The sequence below is a fragment of the Eschrichtius robustus genome, chromosome 8, assembly GCF_028021215.1.
Source record: "Eschrichtius robustus isolate mEscRob2 chromosome 8, mEscRob2.pri, whole genome shotgun sequence".
Classification (NCBI taxonomy): Eukaryota; Metazoa; Chordata; class Mammalia; order Artiodactyla; family Eschrichtiidae; genus Eschrichtius; species Eschrichtius robustus.
Window position 1 is genome coordinate 87,162,928 of NC_090831.1, and position 12,550 is coordinate 87,175,477.

The 12,550-nt window shown below is 41.9% G+C and overlaps 1 protein-coding gene across 3 annotated transcripts in view; it reads left to right on the forward strand.

Moving 5' to 3' along the window:
- Positions 1–7,757, forward strand: part of NPSR1 (neuropeptide S receptor 1) — a 140,856-nt gene extending 133,099 nt beyond the window's left edge. For 2 of the 3 annotated variants that reach the window (XM_068550036.1, XM_068550037.1), the window contains 3 exons: positions 1,249–1,335; positions 6,401–6,581; positions 7,667–7,757. In XM_068550036.1, coding sequence (XP_068406137.1) covers positions 1,249–1,335; positions 6,401–6,581; positions 7,667–7,757 — 359 coding nt within the window. Of the gene's footprint in view, positions 1–1,248; positions 1,336–6,400; positions 6,582–7,425; positions 7,528–7,666 lie in introns of all 3 variants that reach the window. The other variant, XM_068550035.1, reaches the window with a different exon arrangement.
- The last annotated feature ends 4,793 nt before the right edge of the window (positions 7,758–12,550 follow it).

A 12,550-nucleotide genomic window follows, 5' to 3' on the forward strand; every position in this document is an offset into this window, starting at 1 on the left:
TTGAAAGTTCCTAGAGAAGAGGAACTCTATTTTAGCCTATCTTGTTCAGTCCTTATCTCTTAGCAGATGTGCTATGCTTGGTGGGTTGGACTGCATTGGATTGCAGAGGGGGTAGAATAAATAGTGCAAAGGTAAATTTCACACCGGTTTCCATGAGGATTTAAATACGCTTCAAACGTGAATTCTGAAAGATGTAGTGAGGACCAGTGAGAACAGTGGTTGGCCTCTAGGGTATAACCGCCCTGCCCCATATGACTTAGGCGCCCTGGGTGGGCCTCTGACCTGGGCCACCACTAGAGTTGTGCCCCTTGAGCCTTAATCAATGGCACCCAGCTAAGGGTGTGTGGAGCTAGCATTCTATCCATGACTCCCTCATTGAGGGTATGCCCTGGGGCAGGTCTGCATATATCCGGAGGGAGGGCACCTTTACACAATTTTCACAAAGGCACCATATGGGCTGGTAGAAGCCCTGACAGTAAAAACTCTCCCACAACATCAAGGCACCCTGTGTACAACATCTCCATCCCCAAATTTGTCATCTAACTACTCCTTCTACTAAGAACCATTGCACTGAATTCTGCCCATCCTAATCAATATTTGTTTCACCACTACTTCTTGACTAGAGAGAGGTTTATATTAACTCGTTCAACAAATATTTGTTAATCATTCACTAAGTTTAGAGGATGCAGAAACAACACAAAGTCTCTGTCTCCATTAAGCTTACATTATAGTGGATTCTTATATTTAACCCTCACATGTTTTACTATCAAACAACCCACATAGGCTTAAAGTTATAACCAGGCTCCTATTTGGGACAGCTTTTTATTATAGCCCTGGCTTGAGCTTTTGTTGAGAGTAGGGTTTCTGAGTTAAATGAGTACGCTAGTCTGGGGTAACAATTCTAGGCAAACCGCTTTGCCCTAGGTTGCTGAAGGGACAAGACGGGTGTCTCAGCATCGCCCCCTGTGGTCACATGGCTAATTCCAGCTTCAGTTGATTCAGGGCATCCAGCCAAGCCTCTTGAGAGAGTCTGGATGTCCCAATGCATTTGCATTTTATATTAAGCTGCAAACTGAGCAGTTTCCAGCATCCAGCCCAGAGCCATCTTTAGGAAAATGTCCAAGGGGGGTCTACCTGGGCATAGGTGAGGAAGATGGAAGTGGTCCCATGACAACTGTGGGTCTAACCTATGATGCTTCTATTGGCAGAAGCAGCATTTATTTTACCATTCTCCTTTTGTGCCTGCAGATGGAAAGCGGTGCACCATTTCCAGCCGAGGGCTCATCTCAAAGGCAAAAATCAAGGCCATCAAGTATAGCATTGTCATCATTCTTGGTAAGCAACGTCCCTCCTTTTGTTGCAGAACTGTGTGGACATTCCAAAAGCAAATTTGTACCTAGAACCTGGTAGGTAGAGAGCCCATACAATTAAAAAATTTGTCTACAGGCACTTCTACCTTTGTCTGATTAGATAAGAATATGTGGAGCTAATCAGTCCATCTATGCCTCCTTCAAGGGCTGACATTTGGTTTCTAATCACTCTCTTTATGAATATTGTTGTCCACCACAGCCCTGGGGTGGATAATGTGGAGAAAATCTAATTAGGACATAACTGGCTGAAGCTGATGCTCACCATCATCCAGTTGACCCAGTTGCTTTCCTGAAGGCACACTCTCCCCAGGGCTGAAGTCCATCAACCAGAGGAAGACAAAAGTGGCATTCCATTTCTTCTGGATATTTAATGTCAAGGTCACTATAAATCCTTCCCTAATGGATGCCTTATCTTCTCTCCACCCTACTGTTGTCTTCCCTTTCCTTTTCCTTTCTCTCTACTCTTAACACCCATAAAGTCACCTCATCTCAGGAAAAAAAAAAAAAAAGGTATTTCTAGAGTACCTAATATATGTCAGATTGGTGTACGTTCTTTGTTATTCTCAAACCTTCAAAATTTTCTCTACCTTCTACCCTCTCAGTTAATGATCCTGTTTCTTATTTCACTTAGAAAATACTCTACCAGAATAGAACTTCCTCATTCTCCTGCCTTCACATCCATGGACCTACCTGCATCTCTGTCTTTTCTCCTATTACTATGGATAAACTGTCTCTGCTTCTTTCTAAATCCAAAATGCTCACTTGAGCCCTGTATCCCATTCCTTCCTGCCAACTCCAGATTTGCTTCTCCAGTCATCTCCTCTCCCCCACAGATGTCCCCCTTGCCTGGATCATATGCACACAAGCATACTGTAATAGCTCCCTCGATAAACTCTCCCATAACCCTCTTTAACACTCTCTTTTCTAGCAGAACTCCACCACTTTTCACCTCTCATTCTCTGGAGTCTATTTCTCTTAGCTTTCTTTCCTATTACTCTAGTAAGGGCATCCTTATCAAGGTCACCACAACCAACAAAATGCCAAATATCAATTCTCAATCTTTACCTTACTTGAATTCTAAGCAACATTTGATTCGTCCTTCTTTGGAATTCTTCCTTTGCTTGGAAATTATATCTATGATTTCTACTTGAAATCTCTGTGTGTAATTTCTAATAAGCTTATCATACTCGACATGAAAACCCAGAAGTCTCAGCATGCTCTCCTACCTCCTGCAAGATAACTCTTCCTCCTGTTGTCCCCAGTTCAGTAAATGACAGCATCTTTCACCCAGTGTCCACACCAAAAATCTAAGAATCATCTGTCTGTCATGATTCTATTTCTCTCCCACCTCACATATCTAGTCCATCAGTAAGGCCTAGAGGCTTTACCTACAAAAGAGATCTCGAATCCAACCATTTCTCAGCATCTATACAATTATTTCCTTGGTCTAAGCTCCCACCAAATTCTCCCTGGAACCTGCAACTGATCTTCTCTTATTCCTTCCCTGCAAAGCAGCCAATGTGATCTTTTAAAAAATGTAAATCAGACACTATCACTACACTGCATACCCACATATAGCTTCCCATTACATTGGAATAAAGTCCTACTTTTTCCCATGTCTTATATGACCTGTGTGATCTATCCCCCAGCCAAGTCTCCAGCCCCATTCCCCTGCTCTCCCCCTTACCTATTCTATAACAGTCACACTGGTTTTCTTGCTATTTCTTCAAAATGTCAACTTGTTCATACCTTGCACTGTTTCCCCCACCTGAAATGTTCTGCCTTCAGATGGTGGCATGGCTTATCCCTCACATCATCTTGTTTTCCAACAATACCACCTCTTCAGAAAGACCTCCTTGATAAGTCTTAAATAGCTCTCCTGTAATCTTTACCCGACCTTATTTTTCTTCATATTTCTACTTCTACCTGACAGTATAGGATATATATTGATCTGCTTATTGTCTGTCTCCCCTGCTGGCATAAGAAATCCATGAGAGCAATGACTTTGCTTTTGTGTTCCTTACATTATTATCACCAAGGCCTTAGGGGTTACACGCACACTAGGTGCTTAATTAATATTAGTTGAATGAATGAATGAGGTTATGCAAGAAGGAAAGGGATTTGTACCATTTCCTTTTTATTTAGCTCAAATACTACCCCTCCCTACCCTTCTTGCAGCTCTTGGGAGCTCTGGGAGCATAGCTCTCATGTTAGCTCTTCTAGTGTATCAAATCACCAGAACCGTCCATCTCACCTTTCTAAAATGCAACTGCAAAATGCCAAATAGACCATAAACAGTGTGACTCAGCGAGCAGAACATAGTCACAAAACAACACTGCAGGCAGACCTGGGAATAGAGCATATACCACCCACCAGGGCTCAAAATCCCTTCCCAGAAGCTTCTGAAGTAGATCAAAGATTATCTTGCCTTCCCAGATAATCAGAAGCACAGATACACATTCCCTGGATGTTGAGTTAGGAAACTTATCATGTGTTTCAGAGCCAATATAGCCTTTCGTAATCAGGGACTATATTCCCAGGCACTGGGCTCCCTTTAGTCAGAGAGCAGCGATGCCCACAAGGAGGTCAGCCAGTGTCAACAGCCCAGTCAGACCAAAACGCTCCTTCCTATAACAAATATTCTGTAATGCCCCTTTACCACCATGAAATGAAATGTATACATAAAACTATCTAGTTAACGTAATTCTTAAAGGATCAATATACAGTAATATAAAGGAGGACTAGAAAGAAAATAATTTATAATAAAATAACACAGATTTCAATATAGAAATACCTGGGCACAGCCCAGTGAAGTAGTAATAGCTCCAAATGAAAACCAATGCAGGTGTGTTTTCATGGAGACGTGAAAAATAAAGCAGTATTGCTGCCAGTGACTTTATTTTCCCAGCAGGTGAGCAAATCCTGCTAAAGTTCCAAATTAAACAAAGTAATCTTTCCTCTATTTGCAAGGGAATTACACTTCTGGAAGACTCAGTATTTATTTAAAATATTGTGTTCATATATAAAACAGAGTTAGGTTTCTAGATTGGGGTCATTATAAACAGGGTTCTCTGCTACATAACATTTGAAGGATGTATGGGACATGGGTGGGACTGCCCGCATCGTGCAGGAGGACCGGTATCCCTAGGAAAACCGGAACCCTCCCCTAACACACACAAATACATAAACATGCATTTAAAAAATTCCCCCAAATGGAAGCTTTGCCCCTCCATGCCCCTGAACCACTATTCTGGGCCAATGCCAGGCTTCACTACCTTAGCCCAGAATGTTTAGTGGTCTTTGTGTTTGAATTGCTCCGTTATAATAGATTGCCAAGGTCTGGGGTAAAAAATGTGTCAGTCAAAGCGTTACGGAGGAAAGTTGGTTCCTGCAGCCAGATGGTAAAGGAAGCCTGACTTCTCTGCAGAAAAAATCCTATGCGTGAGAAAGGGGGAGAAAAAGGGTGGAGAGGATGTTGCAAGAAAGTAGGAGAGCACATGTGTGTGTCCAGTCAACCCCAAGAAGGTTTATCTCTGTGGTAATAATCTGGGTTCTCCAGAGAAATAAAAGATAGATGTATATGTAAAGAGATTATTATAAGCAATTGGCTCACATGATTGTGGAGCTGAGAAGTCCCCAGATCTATAGACCCAGGAGAGCTAAAGGTATAGTTTCAGTCTGAGTCAAAGTGAGAAGGCAAAAGAAGATCAAAGTCTTAGCTAGAAGACAGTCAAGCAGACAGAGTGACTCGCCTCTCACTCAGCCTTATTTATTTATTTATTTATTTATTTATTTAAATTTTTTCCCCTAACCAGTGTTAGGAAGATATTTTCTTTTTTAAAAAAATTTATTTATTTATTTTTGGCTGCGTTGGGTCTCCATTGCTGAGCACGGGCTTTCTCTAGTTGCAGCGAGCGGGGGCTACTCTTCTTTGCGGTGTGCAGACTTCTCATTGCAGTGGCTTCTCTTGCTGTGGAGCATGGGCTCTAGGTGTGCGGGCTTCAGTAGTTGTGGCACGTGGGCTCAGTAGTTGTGTCTTGTGGGCTCTAGAGCGCAGGCTCAGTAGTTGCAGCACGCAGGCTTAGTTGTCCGTGGCATGGGGGATCTTCCTGGACCAGGGCTCAAACTCATGTCCCCTGCATTGGCAGGTGGATTCTTAACCACTAGCCACCAGGGAAGTCCCACTCAGCCTTTTCATTGTATTCAAGACTTCAGTGGATAGAATAATGCCCACTCATAGTGGAGAAGACAATCTGCTTTTCTTAGTCTACAAATTCAAATGTTAATCTCATCCAGAAACAGTCTCACAGAAACAACCAGACATAACGTTTAACCAAATATCTGGGCACCCCATGACCCAGTCAAAGTGACACATAAAACTGGCCATCACACTCTGGATCTCCATTTCTCATCCCCTTCCTCTGAGGATTTGGATCCAAACAGAAATCAGACAGAGTCTTACCCACACCACCTAATTTGTAAGAAGTATAGGGTCGGTGTTTTCTGGAGTGGTTGACTTAGAAATGGAAAAGAAAATTGAGAATCTTGTGACTTAGCCAGGCTGTGTTTTGAAACATTAGGTACCATCCTTCCCCTCGTCTACCCCAAATCAGGAGTCACTATCTGGGCAAAGTGCTCCCTTTTCTGTCTTTTCCCATAGAGTCTCCAAAGGGCTTTGCTGGGTTTTCTTTCACACTGTGTAGAATGAGAGGCTAAGGCCGTGCTGAACAGTTCCCAGCCTTTCAGTAATCCTTACAGTGGTCAAATTGGAGCCTCCCTTTACGAATAGAGAAGCTCCAGCAAATTTACTCAATTTTAGAAGTGCATCTGTGGGATGTAATGTATGTATGTGTAGATATGTGTGTTTAAGTAAATATGACATTAATGTTAACACACACACAACTGTTCTAAATATTTCTGAGAGATTCCAGGTGCTAAGGAAGCTCCTAGTTGAAGCTGCAATCAGGGCCAACACAGAGGGCGCCCTGGGCTGTGGGCTGCTATGGTGCTAACGGCTTTTTTCTCCCCAGCCTTCATCTGCTGTTGGAGTCCGTACTTCCTCTTCGATATCTTGGACAATTTCAGCCTCCTTCCAAACACTAAGGAGCGTTTCTATGCCTCTGTGATCATTCAGAACCTGCCGGCCTTGAATAGCGCCATCAACCCCCTCATCTACTGTGTTTTCAGCAGCTCCATCTGCTTCCCTTGTGGGTAAGGGGCATTCCTGCCTGGGTCAGACATGGGGGTGCCCACTGCAGTCACCTCCAACCTGTGTCTTCCTCATGCCAGAGCTCTCTGGCAGATTATAGATGAGACACTGGAGGGTCAAAAATGTTCCGCTAGTATGACAAATTCATATCCAGCCTCATCCATGGCTCATGCTTTCTCCTATATCACATCACCTCCTATAGCAACCATCCTAATCAGGTCACATATAGAAGACCTTTTTATTTTTAGTTCAAAGCTTCTCTACATGAGTTGTCGCAATACAATGCCTTGGTGATAGCAGAACATGAAGCATTATTATCATTTTACAGATAAATTCAGGCTCACAAGGTTACATGACATTTGAGATTATATGAATAATTAGTTGCAGAGCTGAAATTAGATCCCTCCCACATCTACTCAGTCTGCTGTTTTTCAGCTGTTTTACTGCACAGCTACAGGGAGTAGGTGGAAAAATCCATAGGATATAGAATCGTAGAATGGTTTCAGGTTTGGGTTTGATGCCCTCCACTGGATCTCTCCTCCATCAACTGACAAAATCTTTCAAGTCCTTCTAGAATTATGGATGGTAGCATTTCTCAATGATCCTAAAATTCATTGATAAGTACTAGAATGGCTACCATCCCCTGCCCCGCTTTGCCTCTGGCCTCTCGCTCATTGCCGCACTCCCCTCCCCTCCCCTCCCCTCCCCTTTCCTCTTGTCTCCGTGATAGAATCATAGAATGGTTTCAGGCTTGGGTTTGATGTTGTCATTGCTGATTCATAGCTACATGTGACCTAGGAAAAGTTATTTAACTTCCATAAACCTCTGTTTCCTCACCTGTAAAAAGGGGCTAATAGCAGTGCCTACCTCTTGGCCAGTGATGTCTCTGTCCATTGGGCTCTGGTGCTGACCAGTAGGGAGGAGGGCTGTGAGTGGTGGGGAAGGAAGGTGAGGGGTATTACATATAAAGTGCTTAGCATAATGTCTGATTCTTAATACATTCTCCATAACTGTTAGCTCTTAATATCCCTACTTCCCTTTTCATCAGGTCAAATTATTTTTCCTCTCTGCTCTGTTCTTTCTCTAGGGAGCAAAGATCACGGGATTCCAGACTGACATGTCGGGAGAGAACTGAGAGGCATGAGATGCAGATTCTGTCCAAGCCGGAATTCATGTAGACCCTGAGGCAGTGGTATTGCTAGGCTGAGCCCCATCAGCTCTCCTGGGTCCCCATCAGCACCCTGGGCATGTGCACGAAGCCTGAGCCAACTTCTCCACCCTGCACTTTTCATCACTTGGGGGATGCACAAGGAAAACATCCTAATGAGTGTGTGTCACCTGCATTGCCAAGTTTTAGCCAATATGAAGTCACATACTATTCACACCAGCCAGGAAAGATGCCCCTTCTTTCCCCACCACTCCCAGCTGTCCGTCCCACTGGTCAGCACCAGTATCAATGGACAGAGACTTCACTGGCTCAGGGCCTAGGCTTGGGCAAGCAGAGGGAACTAAAGAAGCATGGTACATGTGTCTTATAATTACAGTTTAAGAAGTAAATAAAAGTCTTACCTGGGCCTAGATTTTCCTCCCATTTTTGGATTTAAGTTTCAGTAGCTGTAGCCAAAGAGATGTTTGTCTTGAAATGCCAACAAATTCACTTCCAGGCATTGAAGCTTTGCGTCTCCTCTGCAGATGGCCTTGGTTGGCAGATGGATGTGTTGGCAGCAGCCAACCTCACAGTCTCATTGTATCAACAAATGATTTGTACAAAGAACACAAATGCTGGCCCTCCAGAGCAAGGTTGAAATTGAGGGGTACTTTCCCTGGTAGGAAAAGAAATAGTGCAAAAAGTCATGGGTTCCTGACCTCCAGGCTCTGAGAGTTGGGACCTGGGTCTCAACACATGGCTTTTCGGCTCTCTGAAAGCTCCTCCCTTTGCATTCTACATTTAGGCCACTCTGGGCTCTATTCATCATACCTCAGGGACACTTCTCTCTCTTTAGTTGGGAGCTGAATTCCTGTGGCTTTTCCAGGCATGATGTTGCTGTAAGATCTTTATCATTTTTGCATGTTGTACCCATTGTCTATCTAACACCTTGGCTGGGAAGCGCTGGTGAGGCTTATTTTGACAAGTCCAGAGTTTGGTATATATAAGCATAATCCAAGTGAAATATGACTAAATGTTTTCTAGTCAACTTTTATCATCAGATTTTTCCATAAGTAGAAGTGGAATAATTTAATTTGATTATATATACATCCACACCCACGGCTCTGGGATGCGCGTGAGCTCCTTATTTTTAGCCTCACATACATTCTTGACATTAGAATCTCCTTGGCAAAACCCTCCTTCCCAGAATTATTCTGAGCTTAAGCCTTTTTTTTTTTTTTTTTTTTTTTGGTCTACTGCTAGTGGGGTTATTAAAATCTGCAATATATTTTAATAGCACTCTATTCCTCATTATGGTGTCAACCCAAAGATTTCACATTTAAGGTCACAGTGGCATTTTCCCCATAAACTCTCTTTCCAATTCCATCTGACCTTAGGGAGAGTATTTCTTAGGCAGAAATCAGATTCCTCAGTCACCATCTCTCCGAATTATTTTCTGAATTTGAAGAGACTGAATAATCTAGTTGTATGTCTACAGAACAGTTTTGAAGGCTGCCTTCCTTTCTGTCCAATCAGTTAAAAGTGAGAAACCCTGGAAGCTTTGAGTGGTTGAGAAGTGCTTTTTGACATTTCACTTTAAATCAAGATGTGCCACAGAAGACCCACAGAATCACTGCTAAAATAACCGCCTGCATGGGAACCTATTAACAGAGCAAAATCTGGCCGCTGTCCTAAATGGCAAAATGGGAGGCCTGGGTTCTTTTGACAGATGCTTTCAATCTCTGTCAAGCTCTGGTCTGCAAAAGACATTACAAGCCTACCTCACCTATCAATAGACCCTGAAAGTTAAGGAGAGAGTTGAGTGAGGGGCTTTGTGCTCCTTAAAAACTGTGAATGTGATTTTGTAGTTGTTGTGGTGCTGTGTCTCCCATTCCCAGTGAAGACTGGAGATCAGTAAGATGATGGTACAGGCTGCTGCAGGGTAAGCGGCCATTAAAATGAAACTTGCTTCATATTGGTGTGGATTCTAGAATCTTCATTCTCATGTATTTTCTGAGCTTGAGGAAACATGATTTAAACATTGAGGAACACTGGTAATTCTTCCATAGTCTTATGACCTTGGACAAATTATTTAATGTCTCTGAGCATCAACTGTCTCATCCGTAGGATGGGAACAAAATAAGTCTGGAGCAGAGGGTCTTGTGGGTTCTTTAGAGATACAGGTTCTGAGATTGTAAAGACTTAAATTACATCCAGAGAGTCAGAGCTTCTGGAATTTCTTCCCCAGGGGACCAATGACTATATGACTCAAAGCTGAGTTATTTGCTCTTTAGAAGCTGTAACTTCCCCCTCTATCACCATGAAGTGAGAGAAACATCATTTCCTAATTGGGAAATACAGTTTGAGCTCTTGGAGAAAGTGAGCAGCTTAGTGTTGTGATGTCACTGTTTGTAGCCTTGGTTGCCCAAGTTGGGGCAGAGAAGCCAGCAGGGTGCTATATAAAATAAAGGCGCTTACTTCCCACACCAAGATGTCAAAGAAACCTATGGTTGCATTATCGCATAGCTTTAGGCACAGGTGAAAATTCAGGATAACGAGAATAAGTGTGTTTAATATATTTAGCCATGCTAGAGAAAATGTGTCTCCGCTTTACTGAACTAAAATATAAATGGTAAAAACTTCTCTACTTTCAGGGCTTGTGTTGAGCATAATTTAATGGAAGTTTAATTTTGCCAAGCAACATCTCCCACTTTTTCCCCCCAGAAACTGGTAATACCTTTTTAATGGCTTTAATTTGTGATTAATGATGAGAAAAAAAGTATTCCTTCTCAACCAAACAAACATGCAGCTTAAATTTGCTTCCTCATTTCATTTGGACAAATCTGTACATCCATATACAGAAAGGACTTTGACTCTTCCTTCTGCATCCACAGTGTCAAAAGGGACCACAAGCCTGGGTCTGCTGGGGAAACAGGAAAACAAAGATATTTTTGGCAGGAAATAAAGCAGTTCTGCTCTTCTAGGATCATCTTAGGTGAACTACAGGGCTATTGGCAACTACAGTTCTTTTATCATCATCTGAATATACCTCATTTTATATGCAGATCTACCAGTGTTTTCTGCAGCTTTTCAATTGTATTTGATTGAAAGGAGATGGTCCTGTTTAGGGGCCAACCTCCTAGCTTTTGGAAACCTGAAAAACACATGCTTCATTTCTCTGCAGTTGCATTTTAAGAATGCATTATCCTCAGCAGGGCTGGTTTGGTTAACATTTTTAAAGTGCAATTCCATGCATATAGAATGTTAAGGTGGACAGAGGCTTGGGTCATGTAGTCTCATGGTTTTCAGTCTGCTCAGGGACCCCCTGAGAAGTCCCAAAGAGGCGACTCAGTATTCATATTCGTACACACAACAATAGTATATGTGTAAGTCTAGAAGAAACTAAAGATAGTTAAATTGCTTAAAATCCTTGAATTATCTGGAATGAGGCTAAAATATAGATTACCATTAGCCACTGATACACCAAGAATGCACGTTTTAATTTCAAGAATCCATGTTGTAATCACTAAAATAATAGAAGTAAAGTATATAACTTCGAAAGTAAAAGAGAAGAAAAACAAATGATAAAATCACTCTAGCAGTCCAAAAGAAGGCAAGAAAAAAGAGATATAGGAACATGAACATCTGGGACAAATAGAAAGCACATAGGAAAATGGTGGATTTTTTTTGTCCAAATATATCAGTAACTGTAATAATGTAAGCAGATTAAATGCTCCAGTTAATAATCAAAGATCGTCAGACTATTGTTTGCAAAAGACATGCCTAAAACACGACGACACAGAAAGTTTGGAAGTAAAAGAGTTGACAAAGGCATTCCGTGGAAACAGTACTAAAAGAAAGCTGGTGAGACTATATTAATAAAGACTAAATAAACTTTAAGGCAAAAAGCACTAGTAGAGTTAAACAGGGACATTTCAAGTGATAAATGTTTTAGTTCAGTAAGATGATATAATAATTCTAAATTTCTATGCATTTACAATATGGCCTCAAAGTATGTATTCCAAAAAGTTGTCAGAACTACAAAACAAACAGACAAATCCACAGCCGTAGTGGGGAATTTTATCACTCTTAATTCCAGTAATTGAAGCAGGCAAAAATAAGGAATGATCTGCACAACTGGAACAACATGAGTAACACAGGTAGGTCACTTTATCCTGCCACCCCAGAGTAAACAGTCTTTTCAAGCACATGTGAAGCAGTTATAAAAGCTGACCATATGCCAGGCCATAAAACAGGCTTCAAAACTTTCAAAGATTGAGGAGGCTTCCCTGGTGGCACACTGGTTAAGAATCCGCCTGCCAGTGTAGGGGACGCAGGTTCAAGCCCTGGTCTGGGAAGATCCCACATGCCGCGGGGCAACTAAGCCCATGCGCCACAACTACTGAGCCTGTGCTCTAGAGCCCACGAGCCACAACAGGAGAAGCCACCGCAATGAGAAGCCCACGCACCGCAACGAAGAGTAGCCCCCGCTCACCACAATTAGAGAAAGCCCACGTGCAGCAACAAAAACCCAACACAGCCAAAAAAAAATTTTTTTTTTAATTAAAAAATAAAAAGCTTTCAAAAGATTGAGCTCATATAGTCTGGTTTCTCTGATCACAATGCAATTATGCTAGAACTCAAGAGCAAAAGTATAACTAGAAAATTACCCTATGTTTGGAAATTAGGAAATATATTTCTTAATAACTTATGGTCAAAGAAGAAAATACATGGAAAGTAGAAAATAATTGTACTGAATGATAATGAAATTATATCAAATGTGCAGGATACAGACAAACACTAAAAAGAAGAATTTTTCTTCTT